The 17,984-nt window shown below is 41.4% G+C and overlaps 1 protein-coding gene across 1 annotated transcript in view; it reads left to right on the top strand.

The window, feature by feature from the left end:
- PREX2 (phosphatidylinositol-3,4,5-trisphosphate dependent Rac exchange factor 2) overlaps positions 1-17,984 on the top strand; it is a 435,974-nt gene that overhangs the window by 395,742 nt on the left and 22,248 nt on the right. The window contains exons 38-39 of the mRNA XM_088471582.1: positions 66-168; positions 14,912-14,979. Of these exons, the coding sequence (XP_088327708.1) occupies positions 66-168; positions 14,912-14,979 (171 nt within the window). The remainder of the gene's footprint in view (positions 1-65; positions 169-14,911; positions 14,980-17,984) is intronic.

The following is a 17,984-nucleotide window of genomic DNA, read 5'->3' as shown; positions in this document are numbered from 1 at the left end:
AAATTAGAAGTCATATACTGAGTAGCTTAAAAGTTTTATAATTCTTTTTTTTTATTTTCTTGCAGATGCACTTTGAGTGTTACCCTTGAACAGGCCCTAATTCTTGCCCGGAGTCATGGTCTTCCTCCCCGTTACATCATGCAAGCTACAGACGTCATGAGAAAGCAGGTATTGTACATTTACCTGCAGTTATCCTTTCATAATAATACAATAATCACATTGGACACATTTGCTTCTTCGTAGTCAGCTGCGCTGCTTTGGTGTCTGTCAACCAATGGATCACAATGTTGTGCAGATCTAAGAATAACTGTCTTCCAAATACAGAGCTAATAACAGGGAATCAAACATTATATACTTTGCCAGTATATACAGGTGTTTTATATTGGGACACACTAGCATTGCTGTACACTAATTATAACTTTTATTAAACAATTTAAAGCTGCAAGATACATAAAGTTCATTGGGTATGATGAGCGAAGAAAATGCTAATAATGTACTGATAAAAGATGAGAAGTAGTGGCTTACTTCATTTTCCTGTACTGCTTTATTAGAATATATCTGGTATAATACAATAAACCGGTGGTTCCCAAACTTTCTTGAATCACAGCGCCCTAGAGTATCAGCATTTTTTTATGGCACCCCTGAGCCAAACGTTTGTTATTGAGAAATTCAGAAAGAAATTATTAATTAAATTGTACTTAACTGTCATCCTTAGGTTCAGTTATGTGGTGATGAACAGGGTTGCACTTCTGTTTGTCCATATACTTTATGTTTTTGCCTGTTATATTGACCATAAATAATTGATTTGGTGCTGAACCACCAACCTGAGGCACCCCTGCATGTGTCCCGAGCAAACTTACTGACTTTTAGGCAGGTCGGCTCTCTAGTCACAACAGGTGGGTGCGGGGGGCGTGGCGGCTCAATCGTATAATTGTGGCCCCACCCTCCTCTGTACAGAGCCAATAATACAGGCATTATAAAGCGGGGGGCGGGGCTGCAATGACGCGATTCAGTGCAAATCGTGTCATCGGCTCCCCCGGACTTCCCACTTTTGCACAGTAAGTGGGAGATCACGGGGGAGGGGGAGTGTTGAAAGCATCGGTGGGTGCAGCCAGCAGTGGCCGGCTCTGGGAGACTTGCCTAGTCTTCCAGGTGGTTGGGAGCGCCACCCGATTTTCGGTAGGCTCTCGACCATTTCGGGAGAGTAGGTAAGTATGTTCCCAAGGCACCCTAGGGTGCCACCCAGTTTGGGAACCACTGCATTAAACTAATTATCTCAAATGGTCAAAGTAGCTGCCAGATAGTAGTTAGTGTTATTTATTCAGTGATTGTTCTGATTGTCTGTAATACAAGTGCTAATAATTTCCTCTACGCAAATTAGTGAGCTGCACCCTAATAAAATAGACCCGCTACATGGCTTTAAGGAAACACCACGTTTAATATAGAGATGTGAGATGGACCATTTTTGCAGGATTTGGATTTGGCTCTGATTCATCGCCTGGTTTTGGATTTGGATTTGCCAAACCGGCGTGACTAGTTTTGGTTTTGGATTTGTATCTTTTTCAAAAATGTACAAAAAAATCTAAAATCACATAATTTGGGTAATTAGTACTCGCTCCCCCCTCTCGGTGCACCTGATAATACGTTCACAAACATTCATAAGTAGTTCATGTAGATGTATGCTCCAGGAAATATACATACCAATTTTTATGCAGCAAATACAGACACCCCCATACATTGAATCAATTTCTATTTAGAAATCTAAAAAAATATTATCTGAAATCTAACTCAGACAAAATTAGTTTGAGAACAATAGCTCATCAGATATGTCCTTAGTTACATACAGTATGTTTTGCAGTAGAACTGCTTTGGAAAATGAGCTAACCCATCCAGACAGTTGTGAGTATATTTACATGTTGGTCCACCAATCAAATTGACAGATTCTAATCCTTTAATAAAAGTACCTGTCCAAGTTAAAGTGTTCTGTTAGCCATGTTATATTAACCATTACATTGCTGGGAAGTGCTGTATATTGTAGTGACACAATTACTGTATTTTAACCGTTTCAACAGTGATATGTTTTGCATATGTATATATACGTCAGTCAGCTTCAAGTCAGTCTTTTTGTCAGAAAACATTCCACCTAATCTGTGCTATCAGTTTGGTCACCTGCATTTGATCAAATTTGATTCATGGTCATCTACACATGCCAAGACAACCACCATATCCATAGCTATGAGAAACCAGCCCTATCCTGTCCAGTATTCCAGCTTGTTTCAGTGAGCTGTGAGCATCTATTGTTTTTCCTCAAGTTCCATGTGTAAGAAACTTGGAATTGTATCTGATTAAAACCAACCTGTAGTCAGTCAGTACTTATATAGCGAAACTAGCTTGTAGCGTCATACTATGATGTCTGCACTCAGGAGAATCCACCTGTAGTCCTGTATCATGTAATAGGCTGACTGTGAGTTGGACGCATCTGCAGGCACTTTTCTGCCTGGCAGTGGATGTCTGCTTACTGCATGAGGCAGTCAATCTCAGCTAATGTTCTTATGTCTGCTGCCGCAGTCATCATAATTAATACCTGGTCTACAGCAGCCTTGTGTTGGGTACAAAAGATCTGGCTGATGTCGGCCAACAAGGCCACGATGCTACCATGAAACTCCGGCGAGATGGAAGAATTCCATGCGATCACATGGTCACCTCCATAGCTACTGCCCATAAATTCCCTTTTCACACAACGGATAGATCACTCTGTACACATTAACAATCTCCATCTGTGTGCGGATTCCTGATCTGTTGTATGTGCAAAAGGCGATTTCTTTCTTTGGTGCATCCATGGTATGATGAAATCAGCGAGATATGTGCACATTGCGACTTGCATGTAACGCAAAATCAGTCCCATAGTCTTACAAATGTTGAGCAGGATATGTGAATCAAAAGCAATAATTCCACATTATGAGAGAAGGGTGAGAGTAAATCAGTAGGTTGTATGGGATCCACTGATTTTGATTAAAAGGAAACCAGGTCAAATTTTTGGATATTTTTTTCTCTTTTTGAAATAGAAGTATAGTAAAAAAAAATTGTGCGAAATGCGTACATATGTATAAAAAAGTTCATACATCAAACTTCTTAAATTAATAACCATAGGCATAAGTTAAATGAATATTTCACTTTTGGACAACCCACTCAAGCACCTGTCCACACATTAGGCATGTATGGGGGGCCCTCCTTAGACCTCCCACCCCTCTACTACCTTGAGAACTGAATATGACCAGTACTTTTTTACAATATAAAAAGTTTAAATAGGGTATTCTTATTCAGTGCTATACGGACCAAATTAATTCAGATCTCCTACATTTTATAGACAGGTCATAATGGGTGCCACTGTCAACTTTTTTTAAAAAAAAAAAACATAACACTTGTCTATCACCTATGTTTTTATTTGTCTTTTATTGTTAATTTTGTTCTATTTGTATTTGTTCATCATTGCTAATCAGACACTACAAAAGTAATATAAGTAATATAATTTAATAAGTAAAACATCCTGTTATAAATGAGTGTATTTATCATTATTATAAGTGATGGATATTATACAGTACATTTTATAAAATAAACTGATTTATTCCTTTGCACACTACAAATAAACTGACCTTTAACTTTTTTATTTATATTTATTTACATGTTTTAAATTTAACCACAGCTATAGATTACTCCTAGACAATTGATTTTTAAGATTTTAGATAATCATTTAGCAACCAATTAACTTTACCCCTAAGTACAATTCCAGCAGTAGAGTTGAATCTACGCATGGCAATTTAATTGGATATTTTAGTGATTTATAATAGAAAACTGGTTGAGAATCTCTGGAAAAGACATCCTGTTGACATCAGCACTTATTGTAATGGATACACCACTAATGCAATTTTTGGCAATGTCTGTTAGCACTGATGATCTAATCAATAGTCTTGGCTTTGTTCACAACATACTTGAGTAAATCTATTTTAAAAGCAGTGAAGCTTTGGAATTTTCAGAAATCGTTTTAGAATGGTTTTACATTTGTTTATATATTTTTAGCATATAAGATTTAAACATTTAACCCACTTAGAAGGAAGCAATTGACAAAAATACAATTTGGTCTTGAAAATAGCTTTTCAGAGACTAGACATAAATATATTACAGAATTTAATTGAATAAAAAAAATAGAAACAGTTAAAGTCTAGGGAGGGCAAATTTAGCAAGCAGCCATTAAAATTTATGCACTAAATGTTTTACACTACATGGAATTTGGTGAGAATCAGCATTGTCATTTTTTTAGGCGCTACATATTTTACTGATATTTTTAACAATATATTATTTATCTCCCATAAACAAAATTAAATTATCAGCATTCTAAAGGACAAATCCTTCAAAAATGTCAATACATACCGAGCAATTAAGGATAGGTGTTGGTTGCCTGCAAGGAACTAAAAGTGATCTATTGTAGATAACATACCATACATGGGAATGTATTGTTTATTTTCTTTGCTTTTTTATTTTAATTTATTTCTATATATTTAATATTATTGTTTTTACCAATGACTAGTCATCAGTTGTCTTAGTATATATGCAAGTAGGTACAAAGGTGTTGGTTATAGAGACATAAACATATTGGGATGCATGGTAATTTAGGGCATATTTTCTCCGATCTGTGAGTTGCTTAGAAGTGTCAGTTGGATATTATTCATCTCACTCCCTGTATTAAATGGATTTACCATATATTTCTGTCAGTTAGCAACCATGGTTAGTTTGGTACAGTGCAGAAGTAACTAATCAGATAATGCTACAAGGGACAATCTCACAATTTAAATATGTGATCCAGATATAACTACTGACTGACAAACCAGTTTTTAAAAAAAAAAAAAACTGTTTTGCCTCTGGGGTTACTGATTTCTCATCCAGCTGGATACTGTAGGTTGAATTCATATCATGGGCATTCTTCCAGCATGCAACATGTGATTCATAAGTACAGATGAGCAAACTGATTTGTCTTGATTCATATTAGTGACCTGTAGAAGGCATATCGTTTTATTATTAGTGAGCTGAAAATAGCTTGTAAATAATGATGGAAGTAGACAGGAGCCAATCAGAATGGAAGGATCCATCACGTTGTTTCAGATTTCAATAACTCTTTTCCTAAACATAATATTTCATTACACTGTACACTAGTATCAGGGATGTGTTGATGCCTTTATTAAAATTTAGGGGCATATTTATCAAATGCAAAGAGTCAATTGTTGGCAAAAAAGCATGTTTTCACTGGGCCAACGGCTTAATCCTATAAAGAGCAAGAGATTACTGTATGAGTAAGGTTCCAGAAGCCGATGAAACAAGTAATGTGATGGAAAATTTACTGCCACAACATTTTAATCTGTAGTCACCATCTCAGGATAGAAAAAAAAGTAAAGAAAACACTTTATCCGTTGAATTTTTTTCCATTGTTTACAGGTTTTAAAAAAATACTTTTTATTTTATAATTATTTCTTCCACCAAGGAAAACTGAATGCCAAAGTCTGGACATGGGCATGTGAGATTGGCCCAGCAACATAGGCAACTGCAGGGGGGTTCTGGTTGCCTGGAAAACTCCCTCCCCATCCACACTGTGACCACAATAAAAATAGTATACTGTATAATACTATTTTACTAGTGCTGCATGTTCTCCCCAGTATCACAAATTAAATGATCCGTACCACATGTGTCAGCCAGTAATAAAAGAATCGGTATGAAATACCGAATGTGGGGATGCTGGTTGCCAGTACACTGACAGCAGTATCCCGATGGTTCGAATCCCAACAGGGGAATGGTGAGTACTGTTCCCCTGTCCTATTTACTCCCTAGCCTTACTTTTTTATACCCTCATACTAACCTACCCTACTCCGCACCCTAACCCTCCTCCCATAGTGCCTAACCCTAACCCTCTCCCCTTAGTGCCTAACCCTAACATACCCCCAGTGATGCCTAAACCTAACCACCCCTGTCTGGAGCCTAGCCCTAACCTTCCCCATCCCGCAGCGTAACCCTAAATCCCCCTGGGGTGCCTAAACCTAACCCCCACCCCCTGCGGCTGATACTTACCTTGCCCTGGTCGCCTTACGATCGGGCTGCCGGGATTCCGACATCGGCCTCCCCAGTCATGTCGGGATTCCAGTGACAGTGTTTTCTCCGTGATCAGGATTCCAGGACCAGGATTTTGGCAGCCGGTATCCCGATGGTAGGGATATTAACTGCATCCCATAATACACCTGTGCACCAACTAGGAGATCTGGAAAACAAGCACTGCTAGGGGTGCACTGCCATCAATAGGGTTCATTATTAATACTGTATAATAATACACTATCCAGTGCATACGGATACCAGTATGTACATATATGTCCAGGGCAGTGCTAGGTTCAGCATACTCCTGGACTTGCTCCAATCCCCTGGAATGGTACCCGCATGTGAAATAAAAACATTAAGCTCAAGCAGGATGGTCCTACTGCCACCTCTAATGCATACTGTGATAGCTGATCCTGTATATACTGGAATTATGACATACACTATACTTTGTAGGACGCATAATAAAGCTGGATAAGTGCTAATTATGCCCTCTTCATGGACTGGCCACACTCACTCTAAAATCAAGCATTTGAAACCCCCCTCTAAAAATCCTGCGTTTGCCCCTGCAGCAAAGTATTATGTTAACACTTACCACCCTAAGAAGTGTTGTTGAGGCAGCTGAGTATTGCTCAGCTGCACCAGCAAGATTTTGTGTATTGCAGAAATTAAAGAAAAAAAAGAATCCTTATTAATGCATATTGATAACTATACCTTTTACTTCAGTAGCCCTGACATTTGGCCACACCAAAACTGTTACTGGGTAATCCTCTGTAGTGGACAAGTGAGGGATGAGGGAGAAAATAACAGAGCCATAGGGGCCTATTTGTTAGAAAGCAGTTCACTAATGAACTTTCTCCTCACTGTGCACAGAGCCTTAACTAGACTTTTTGGTGCCCTGTGCCAGAAAGAGCACTGGCGCCCCCGCCCCCCCATTTTTTAAATAGGGACATAAGATAGTGCACCTGAAACAGGGCCATGGCTTCATGGGGAAGGGCCAGGGAAGAGATAGGGGTATTTCTGGGGCAGCCAGGAGATGCTAGGGATGCTTTTCCCTTAAGTTCAGTGAGCTGCTCAGACTTAGGAAACTCAGCTTTTACCACCTTCTGGTGTTTAAACACTGGAGCCTTAGGTCTAGGAGCTGGCTCATCATCCTCTATATTTAGTATTGATTTGACCGCCGTCACCAAAGAAGGGACATCCACTGTAGAAGTATGATCCTCCTCTCCTGAGATAAACACTGGAGAAGAACCCGGCACATCATCTGACTCCTCCGACGATGCGTCTGAATCTACATGCTGGGCAAACTGACAAAATTATATCGTCCGCTTAGGCTCTTTATTGGCTACCAGTCTATTCGCCTGCAACATTTGTTGAAACGCAGAAGCTGACTGAGCCGTACGCTGACTTCAGTGGGCCTAAACATCCACTCAGGAAGGATGTATAGGGGGGGGGGGGGCAAACAGAGCAGGCTGGAACTGCTGTGGAAATCCCATTATGGGAGGCAGCGTGGGAGCAGCCAAATGGTCCACTAGCTGTGTCATAACCTGAGACAAGGAGGACACCCAAGATGGCACCTGTACAGGGACTGGTAGACTGGACTGGTGAGGTGGTTCTTTATAACAAATAGCGCTGAAACCATCCTGTATAGAATCCTGAGGGGATAAGCCCACCAAACAGCTTTTACATGAAACCAGCACTGGGGCCCCAGCTTCCTGTTTACCCCTACCTTTAGACATAATAAATAAGTGTAAATGTGACTGCCTTCACAAATATCAATCAATTTTGAAGCACAACAGAGAGAGAATAAAATTGTAATCTTTCCCCACACTCCTGTAGCAAAGGGTTTGAGGAGAAATAGCAGTGATAGTTATAACTGACAGTAAAGAAAATAAAGGCAGTATCTCAATACAGCAGAGCTAGCATAAGTCACATACAATGCATGTACCATATACTTGCAATGGCCCTGAATCAACTACTCAAAGCACAAGGCTTATAACCTGGCTTCTGGGGAGAGCTATACAGGGAGACTAGTCCCAAAACCTCCTTGGACAAGCAGCTTCATCAGATCACTGATAGTGGACGCTGGGCGTCTCATATATAGAGGAGGGTAGGAGGAGCAACCCAGATGCGGGAAAACTTCAGCTGGATCGGCGTCTGAGCTGGGGGAGGGGCTGCTGGGGAGAGCCTACCTCCCTTATGCTGTATTTACCCCCGGGTGCGCTGGCCTTATAACATGGCCGCCATCACTGTCCCTGGCAGCAGACTCACTTGCTGCGGTGGTCTAGTGGGGGAGCGGATGATATGGTTGCCCCACTACAGCAACCTCCGGCAGGTCTCTAACCACCAGAGGTATGGACTGCCACTTGGTTCCCCTCGAGTGGGAAATCACTGTACCTGCATCCCCGTGCTTCCGGCTGCAGTGCCGGGTTCCAGCATTGCCGTTAGTCAAGCTCCGCTGGTGCCCGCCGAAATCACCAGTCCAGTTACTGGTGTTGCGGCGCTAGTGGGGGTAGTTGGAGTAGCAGCACAGGCGTCCTGTAGGATGCCTAGCGCTGGTTGCTCTGAAGAAAAGATAAATAAAATAAAACATACAATAAAAAGCTTGGGACTGCCTGAGCAAGCCCCCCTGTTATAAAGGTGTGTCTGTATCCTGTCGCACCAAGCGAAAAACTAAACTGAAAGCCTTTGGCCAGGGGCGGGTATACGTGGAGGAGGACCCAAGGCATCCTGGGAGCTGAAAGCTTAACTGTTTGGTGCTTGGAACACTCCAACCTCATTTCCCCCCATGGTATCCCTGTGGACTCCTTTGGACCCTGAGGAAGTATTAACAGAGCCATAGGGGCCTATTTGTTAGAAGCAGTACGCTCATGATCTTTCTCCTTATTGTGCATACATGCTGGTCACTGTCACCCAGAGTCTGCAGGTAGGTCTGTCCTTCAACCTCATGTGCTATGGCATATGTGACAGCAGCCATCTTAGTACTGTGTAGAAGTGACATGGTGGGAGACAGAAGTCTCCTGCTTAGCTCCATGTGAGATGCCACAGTATAGCATACGTGCCGACTTCTGAATTGTCCTTCCCGGGAGAACCCCGGGGTGGAGAAGCAGATGGGCTGTGTTGGGGGCGGTGCTGGCTGGGTTGCGTAATTAAGCCCCACCCCTTGCAAGTATTTGGCGGGAACACCGCATATTTAATTAGGGGGCGTGGCCAAATGTTGCAATTGTCATAAAATCGCTTCGTTAGTCCCTGGTAATATTCTTCCCATTCTGTCCACTTTACTAGGGAGTGGGCCAAATTCGGGAGAAGTGCCTACACTTCCGGTGGTGCAGGGGGTTACCACAAAAATTGGGAGCCTTCCGCTGTTCCCTGGAGGGCAGGCAAGTTTGCAGTATATACTTGCATAAAGCTCTTCCAGCATCCTTGCACCTCTACTCGTTAGCAGCATACACTCACTGTCTGGTGAGCTGCTTCGCTAAAGCTAAGCTCCATCTACCAGTGACCACGGCTGTACCTGTTATCTATCAATAAACCAACTCAACTGTTTAAGTAACTGGGCTGTTCATAGTTTGAGTCTTCTGCTGGTGTGTGCCTATATTAATCTGCAGTATCAACACCTGCACACACACACCATTTCCAATAGGTTATAGCCCAGGCACAAAGGTGTAAAGTACCTAGACACCCACAGACCCAATACAAAAAAGAAAAGTGCACTGGATTCAAGTAAATATAGTTTAATTAATCAATAAAAACCAATAAAGGAAAAAAAATAAATATAACATATATAATATATCAATAAAATAAAACCAGGTTTGTATAAACTGCATAGGAAGCAATAATACTTGGTGCTATTAAATTGTCAGTATAGACATCATATTAAATGAATGCAAGCAGACAGTCACATAAAAGCAGTCCATGATTTATGGTTAGTAGCAACCGGCAGACCTTTGGTTAATAAAAGCAATATATAGTCCTTTTGTTAATCTCTACTCAAGAAGATGTTAGTGAGTAAATCATTCAATAGCAAGAAGAGTCAGTACAGCAGGTTAGTAGGTTGGTATATTCTAACAATGCTCCCGTGATTCTTGGAATGTTTGATTTACCTTACAATGCACCTGTGTACCCGATCAGTGGTGGTCAGCCGTGATAGTGGGGCACTATGTGGCTAGGCGGGGCTTAGTCCAGACGTCGTGGTCACTTGAGCACTGCTGCTGTAATGTGGTGTTAATCGATGTTCCCACACTTGGCAAACCGCTTGTGCTGACTGCAGCGGCTCTGTAGGTAGAGGTCTGATAAGACTGTGTTCTGTGCTGCAGTGGAGTGGTTGTGTGGCTGCCAAGCATCTCCTTGCTTCTGTTCATGGTATGAGTCACAGTCTACTGACACATTTCTCAATCTATCATGTGGGTTGTTTCATAAAAGGTGTGTGCTAGACATACAAGCTATTAGATGTCCAGAGCAGCAAACGGACACTATCTTAGCCACATGTGTAGTGCAGACTACATAAGGACACAGAGGGCCTGATTCAGAGCCGGACGCTATTTGCGAACGGTCGTTCAGAAAAAGGGGCTGGCTATTTAAAGTGAGCACTCGCTCTTTGCGGTCTGTTGACGCCTCTATGTCTGAGCGAGCGAACAAAACATGGGCTCGCTATTTTGTAAAGACGCCCCCTGGCCGTTCGCATCATACGTCATCTCCGCTATTTATTAGATTAATCGAGTACATCGAAAGGCGTCTGAACTGCTCGCAGTGCTTGTGGTAGATTTTACTTCCCGCAATCACTGGAAGCAGTTCAGGCTAAAAGACAACCAAGTGACGTGGTCGATGACGCTGCTTTGTTAATTATGCACACCCATTAAACGCCCATTTTGACCGTTTGACACGCCTGCGTTCTAATCTCCACTCCCCGTTTTCAAGCACCTTCCCCTGTTACCACCCACAAACGCCTCATTCTGTCACTCAAATTAGCAGGCCCTCGCTGTTTTGCGAGCGCACGATTTCCGACCGCAATGACTGGTTGGCGAAGATGCAAACATCACTCGGAGTGAACGAGCGGCCGCTTACGAGCGGCTCTGAATCAGGCCCAGAGTGAGGACATCACAGGGCTTTCAGTGCAGTGTGTCAGCACAGAAGCTAGTCGGTGCATAGAAGCTAGTTGCACAGAAGCTGCATAAAAACAGAGCGTATAGACAACTCAGAGTGTTTCCAGTGCAGTATAACAGCAGTTAAGCTGCTTAAAGTACAGAAACTGCACAGTCATGTCTTTAAGAAGCATAAATACAGGAGCTAAACCCATAATGGAGTTTATTAAGCTAAAGGGTGCAGAAAATTATACAACTTAGATGTTTGCTATGGAAATGCAATTAAAGAGTGAAAGGTTGTGGAAGGTCCCTGTAAAATCAGATGCAGATTCAAGCCCAGATGATATAGAAAGTGCCATACAGACCATAGCCTTAAATGTAGAATAACATGTGTACTCATTAATACATGGGAAAGAGTCAGCAAAAGACATGTGGACAGAACTGCAAGCACTGTATCAAGATGGAGGTCTCATGAGGAGGATAAATGTAAGATTTGCATTGTGTAACACCAAATTGAATGAATATAGCAGTATGTGTGATTACATAGACCAAATGATGTCTGTCTCTCAGCAACTAACATCCATTTGAGTGCAAGTGGATGATGAAGAGATTGCTACAGCAATGCTGCAGAATTTGATGCCTGCGTTTGGCTTCATGGTTGTGGCATTAGAGGCAAACACAGCAAATTGACAACAGACACAGTAAGAGCAAAATTATTACACTTTCAAAAACGAATGCCTTGTGATTTGATTGCTAAGACAACTGCATTATATAAAAAAGTGAAAAATTCAGAAAATTTTAATTAAAGTGTTACAATTGTCACAAGATAGGTCACAAAGCAATTGAGTGCAAGCAGAAGAAAGTGAATCCTATACACAAACCAAGAATGCAATGGCAGAGATGAGTCAGCCCTAAATGTTACACATAGCCACAGAAAGGATTACTGGTATATTGATTCAGGCGCAACAGGGAATTTCAGCTGCAATGGGGAATGGTTAACCAAATGTGACGCTATCACTATCAAAGACATTGGCAATCAAGTCCTTAAAGCAACTAAAGTTGGGACAATTAAAGCTTGTTTAAAAATTGAGATAAGAACAAAAGTCACAGAGATCCAAGATGTGATTTATGTACCAGAAATGGGAACAATTCTAGTACCCATCAGTGTCCTAGCACAGCAAGGTCCCAGGGTTCACTTCACCAAATGAAAGTGCAATATGAGAAACAGAAGAGGGACTGTCCTACCTACAGACACAAGCTGTCATCAATTGGAAGTCCTTTATACACAGCACTGTCACGGGATGATGACAACTGAGTCACAGTCACTGGAGCTGTGGCATAGAAGGTTGGTCACCTTGGATATGACAGTATTCAGAAGTTACAGAGCAGGATGGTCACAGGAATGTTGGTTTCTATTGCAGAGAAACCTGTATGTGAGAGCGGTATTGTGGGGAAACAAAGTCGTCAACCATTTCCAAAATTGACAGAGCTATAAAACCACTTGAAATAGTACATTCAGATGTGTTTAGTCAAATGGAGGTAGTCTGTGAGTTGATACAGATACTCTGTGACTTTTATAGATGGCTTCACAAGGATGAAACGTGTACTTCATCAGAGAGAAATCTGAAGTGGTATAAAGGATTGCAGATTACAAGAAAGTTGTAGAAAATCAACAGGTTACCATTGCCTATACTGCTGAGCAAAACGATATCAGTGAATGAGCAAACCGTACACTTGTAGACAGAAAAAGATGTACAGTATGCAAGCATTGACAATCGGTTTTGGGCAGAAACCTTGTCCACAGCAGTTTATTTCAAGAACCATTCTCCTACAGTTGCCCTTAAGGACATAGCACTGATTGAAACATGGTCTAAAAGAAACCCAAGTGTAAGACATCTCAGAACTTTTGGAAGTACGGCCTATGTGCAAATATCAAAATAGAAAAAGCAACAGTGCTGGATTCAAAGTAGATTAAAGAGAAGATCTGCAAGATCAAATTTCGGCAAATCACATAGTAGATATGATGATGTATTTGCAAACATTGAATTCAGTGAGTCTCAAGATCAGGGGCATGTCTATAATGGGTGCAGGGTGTGCGGTATACACGGGTCCCTGGGCCCAGGGGGGCCCACACAGCACATCCTGCACCCTTATTTAGTTAAACTTACCTTTCTGCAGTATCCAGTGTGCTGTTCTGCAGCATCGGCCCGGTACTGCAGAGCAGCAAAATCACAGGGAAAATTGCGGTGACTCGCGAAAATTGGTGACTCACGCATGCGCAGAAAAGGTGTCCCCGGGTAAAAGGCGCGGGCGCCATTTTGCCATAGACCCACGCATTCATAGTAGATTCTGATATTAAGGAGCGGGCCCATACGAAGGCTGCACAAGGGTCTCTTCCTCTCTTAAAATGTCCCTGCTCAAGACAGTGGCAGGTTGGGAGTTTGACTGGGGCGGTACACCTGTCAAACCGTAACGCAGGGGTCCTAAGGTGAGCTCTGGGAGGACAGAAACCTCCCGTGGAGCAGAAGGGCAAACCGAAGTCTGTTTGGTGTGAATCGAAATCCGCGATAAGCAAAGAGACTTTGCAAGATTTAAATTCCACAAGTGAAGAAAGCATCAAAAATTGTGATAGTTGCAGCATTACAAAGCTTGTGAGTCGAGAGACTGTTGTTAAGACCCATGCTATCAGTGAAGGAACGTTTGCTAAAGTATCCGGTCCTCAGTTTTTAAGTTCCCACGGGTGCCAGCAATAAATGATACACTATAGCGGACTCACGGATGGTAGTCTGGGTCCAGCAGCATAGGCACCATTATTCAGGCTTTTTCAGCAGGTGTAGCACGCCGCAACCACCCTCACCCAAAATTAGCTACTGGTCAGATACATTAAGATAATTGGTTTAATATCACTTACCCTTCCAAACCATCAATTAATTTATACATTTAATTACTGTCTATTTAAAATAAAAAATAGCTTACAGAATAAAGATTTTTACATGATGTTGATGGGAGCACTGAATACTTTAAGACCCCATTAACATGCTAACTTCTATAAGTCAACCATAACACAGTACTAAATGAAATAGATGATATAACATAAATAGTGAAAATGTTGGTGTGCTTTCGAAGAGTCGTTACTTAAAGTACATGCTAATGAACTCATTGTGCTCTAAATATTTGTGATTTAAATTTAATTAAACTTCATGACAGTTTGTAACAATGCATTATAAAAAGTATTAATGTTCCTGTCACTAATAACAACTATGGAACAGGACTAAGAGGACCTTGATTGAGTGATAGAACATGGTGAATCCTTTTCTTATAATCAAATGATAGGATAATTAGCATGGTTATATCATCACACTACAGTGTAGTTTACTATGTATCATTTACCAGCATGTCCTTGCAAAAGCTCTTATGATAAAGTATATGTCACACAAAAGTGAATCCTTCAGTAGGTGTTGAACTACATCTCTCAGCATCTTCTGTCCAGCAGATGGACAGTCACTGGTTTGTATAGGCCTGTGTCAAGCTTGTAATGTATCATTATTTTATCCTATTAAATATCAGCAAAATTGAGCAGAGCAGTTATTAAAACTACACATTAATCATTGCTTATATCTGCAAAATATCCTGTAATTTTGTTCTTTAAATTAGTAATGTGAAGTCATTTACTGATATTTTTTCTTTTCTATTTGCAGGGGGCAAGGGTTCAGAACACTGCCAAGAATTTGGGTGTTAGGGACAGAACTCCAGCTTCTGCTCCAAGGTATATTATTGTACAGCTTTAGGTGTAGAAGGTGTAGAAAGTATTTTAAGAACTGTGCTTGCATATTTTTAATGTTATATTTATATGTTTATCTACCTATGTAATACAAGTCTATCTATCTATCTATCTATCTATCTATCTATCTATCTATCTATCTATCTATCTATCTATCTATCGCTGATATGGTTGGATGGCGCCCCTTTTTACTTTGTGCTATTTTTTACTCCATTATGCTACTTTTTCCTCAGTTTTGTGTCTAGGGCCTGATTCAACAACGAACGCAGTTGCTTATACACCGCTATTAGCAACGCAGTTGCGTGTGTATAAGCAGAATAGCGAGGCATAGTGAATCAGGCCCTTAGTTTGCTTATAGTGTAGTATGTACTTAGAATTTGTGTTTGCCATGGCTAAGTCGCAAAGTCCGTGGCGCAATAAACAGGCCTGTTTGGTGCTATTTGAGGATAGGTGTATTTGGGTACATCTGTATTATGTGATGACAAAACCTACATCTTTCTAATCTGTACATTTTTGTGGTTGAGTGATGTTTTCTGAATGTTTTTATAATAAGTCTGCATGTGGCTATTACATGTAAAAGTGTTAGGGGCCTGTTCATCAACACTAAAATAACGTTTTCAAGGACATTTTCCTTAAATACCGTTATTTTAGTATTCATGAAGTATCTTAACCCAGGAGATATCACTGATATCGCCTGGTTAAGTCCTCCTGCGTTAATTTCCACACTCCCCATACAAAATTACCGCAGCTGCAGGTAGTGCTGCGCATGCGCTGGTTCTATGAATGTAACAGCGCATGCACAGCACAGATTCCAGCTGCGGTAAGTTAGTGTAGGCAGGGAAAACTATCCATTTCCCGAAAAGCTGTCATCGCAAAAATCACAGCTTTTCGGAATAGATACTGATGGAGAGGAGGAATGATGAATTCCTTCGGTAATTAGGTAGAACTCCATGCAAGTTCTAAACCTTATTACCTCCAGAGAATTGTAAGTTATGATGAATAGGCCCCTTATTCTTTAAGTTATCACCCTGGATAAATACACTGAAAAGGTAAGACCACACATCGTCTATTCATTGGGTCTATTTACTGTATAATAAATTGATCTTCAATTTACGTACAGTATACCTGGAATCACACAGGGGTCAACTAATCTCTGTCATGCCCTCCATCATATGTTGTCTTATCACTTTCGACTTGGAGTACAATGAGATAGATTTCCTGGAGGAGCCTATATGGCTGTATTGAAGATGTTAGGGTTAAATGTAAATACTCAGTTAGTGCTAAGCAAGTGTTTGCCAGGACCAGGGGCACCGAGAAAGGGGAGAGTAGGTACAAAATTCCCACGCCGGCCACGATTAGGCCACACACCCTTTTACCTGGGAATTAATTAAATATGGTGGTGAGCACTATGCTTCACTAATTAGAACTCAAATACACTATTATCACACCTGGGATTGGTGCAGTTCTGGAGCGTTAACGTCAGCTCCACTGCCAAGCCTGAGCCTTTCCTTTTATACCATAAACTACTGACCTGATGTAGGCACACAGTGATTGAGGCCTTTATGTCAGCGCATTATGGTTACTCATTATTGGGAGGACCATATTTTAACTAATTCCCTACTTTTCTGGCCTGCAGACGAATGATGATGTTCGAGTGAGGAATATTAAAATAATATATAGTAATACAAAGTACATAGATTATTTACCAAACCCAAATGCTTATCCTGTCCAAGCCCCATCATTTTAATATAAAATACATAAAATATTCTGCAACTGTTATTCTAATTACTATGGACTGGTCCTTCTCCAATTACAAAAACCAGCAGTTTCTAATCTTCCTTTTTTCTACACACTCTATACACTAAGGGGCTGATTCAGAGATGTGTGCTAACTAGATGGTTTGAACACATCTGCAATTGTGACTCTTCTGCGCTGGCGTATGACCCGTACTGCGCATGTGCAGTACGGGTCTGCGATCCCGCACGCAGTCCGGCAGCAGACTGTCAGTGTTGGATAGTCTGCTACCATTTCTCGGGGGGAAGAGGCCTGCAATGTCCTCCGTTTCACAAAACTGAGACGTGTCACCGCCGTTGGGTGGGGGGAGAGGCCAGGATCTCAGCCGGTGGTTGACTAGAGGGACCCCATTTCAGGCTTTGGTATCATCGCTTACTATTCTTCTGATACGGAGAAATTGTGAAAACGATAGTCCTCTTTTTAAAGATACTGTAAGGCAAAGAAACCAGATACAGTACCTTCAAAACAGCATCAATTCTTGTAGGTACACTTGCACACAGTTTTTGAAGGAACTCGGAAGGGAAAACTAACCACAGATCTATTGTGGATGTAGGCTTGCTAAAATCCTTCTGTCTCTTCATGTAATCCCAGACAGACTCGATGATGTTGAGATCAGGGCTCTGATATTACCAGTTAAATATATAGCGTACACAAATTCAGCAGCGCTTTACAGAGAATATTTCTCCATTCACATCAGTCCCTGTCCCAGTGGAGCTTACAATCTATATTCCCTATCACATGTACACGCACACACTTACACACTAGGGTTTATTTTTGTTGGGAGCCAATTAACCTACTAGTATATTTTTGGAGTATGGGAGGAAACCGGAGCACCCCCATGCAAGCACAGGGAGAGTGTACAAGCTCCACACAGTTAGGCTGTAGTGGGAATCGAACCCACAACCTCAGTGCTGTGAGGCAGTAATGCAAACCATTACATCATCTGTGCTGCCATAACATCACTTCCAGGATTCCATGTTCTTCTTTATGCTGAAGATAGTTCTTAATGACATTGGCTGTAAGTTTGTGGTCGTTGTCTTGCTGCACAATAAATTTGGAGCCAATCAGACACCTCCCTGATAGTATTGCATGATGGACAGTGGCGTAACTTCATCCCAGGTGCCCGGAGGCAAGATAAATGTTGGTGCCCCTCCACCCCCAAATTAAAATCCCCCCCCAGCACCTATGCCAGTCCC

This window comes from Taudactylus pleione, unplaced genomic scaffold, assembly GCF_031769625.1.
Source record: "Taudactylus pleione unplaced genomic scaffold, aTauple2 ptg000114l, whole genome shotgun sequence".
NCBI classification, from domain to species: domain Eukaryota; kingdom Metazoa; phylum Chordata; class Amphibia; order Anura; family Myobatrachidae; genus Taudactylus; species Taudactylus pleione.
The sequence above is the reverse complement of the archived record's forward strand: the minus strand, read 5'-3'. Positions and strand labels throughout refer to the sequence as shown.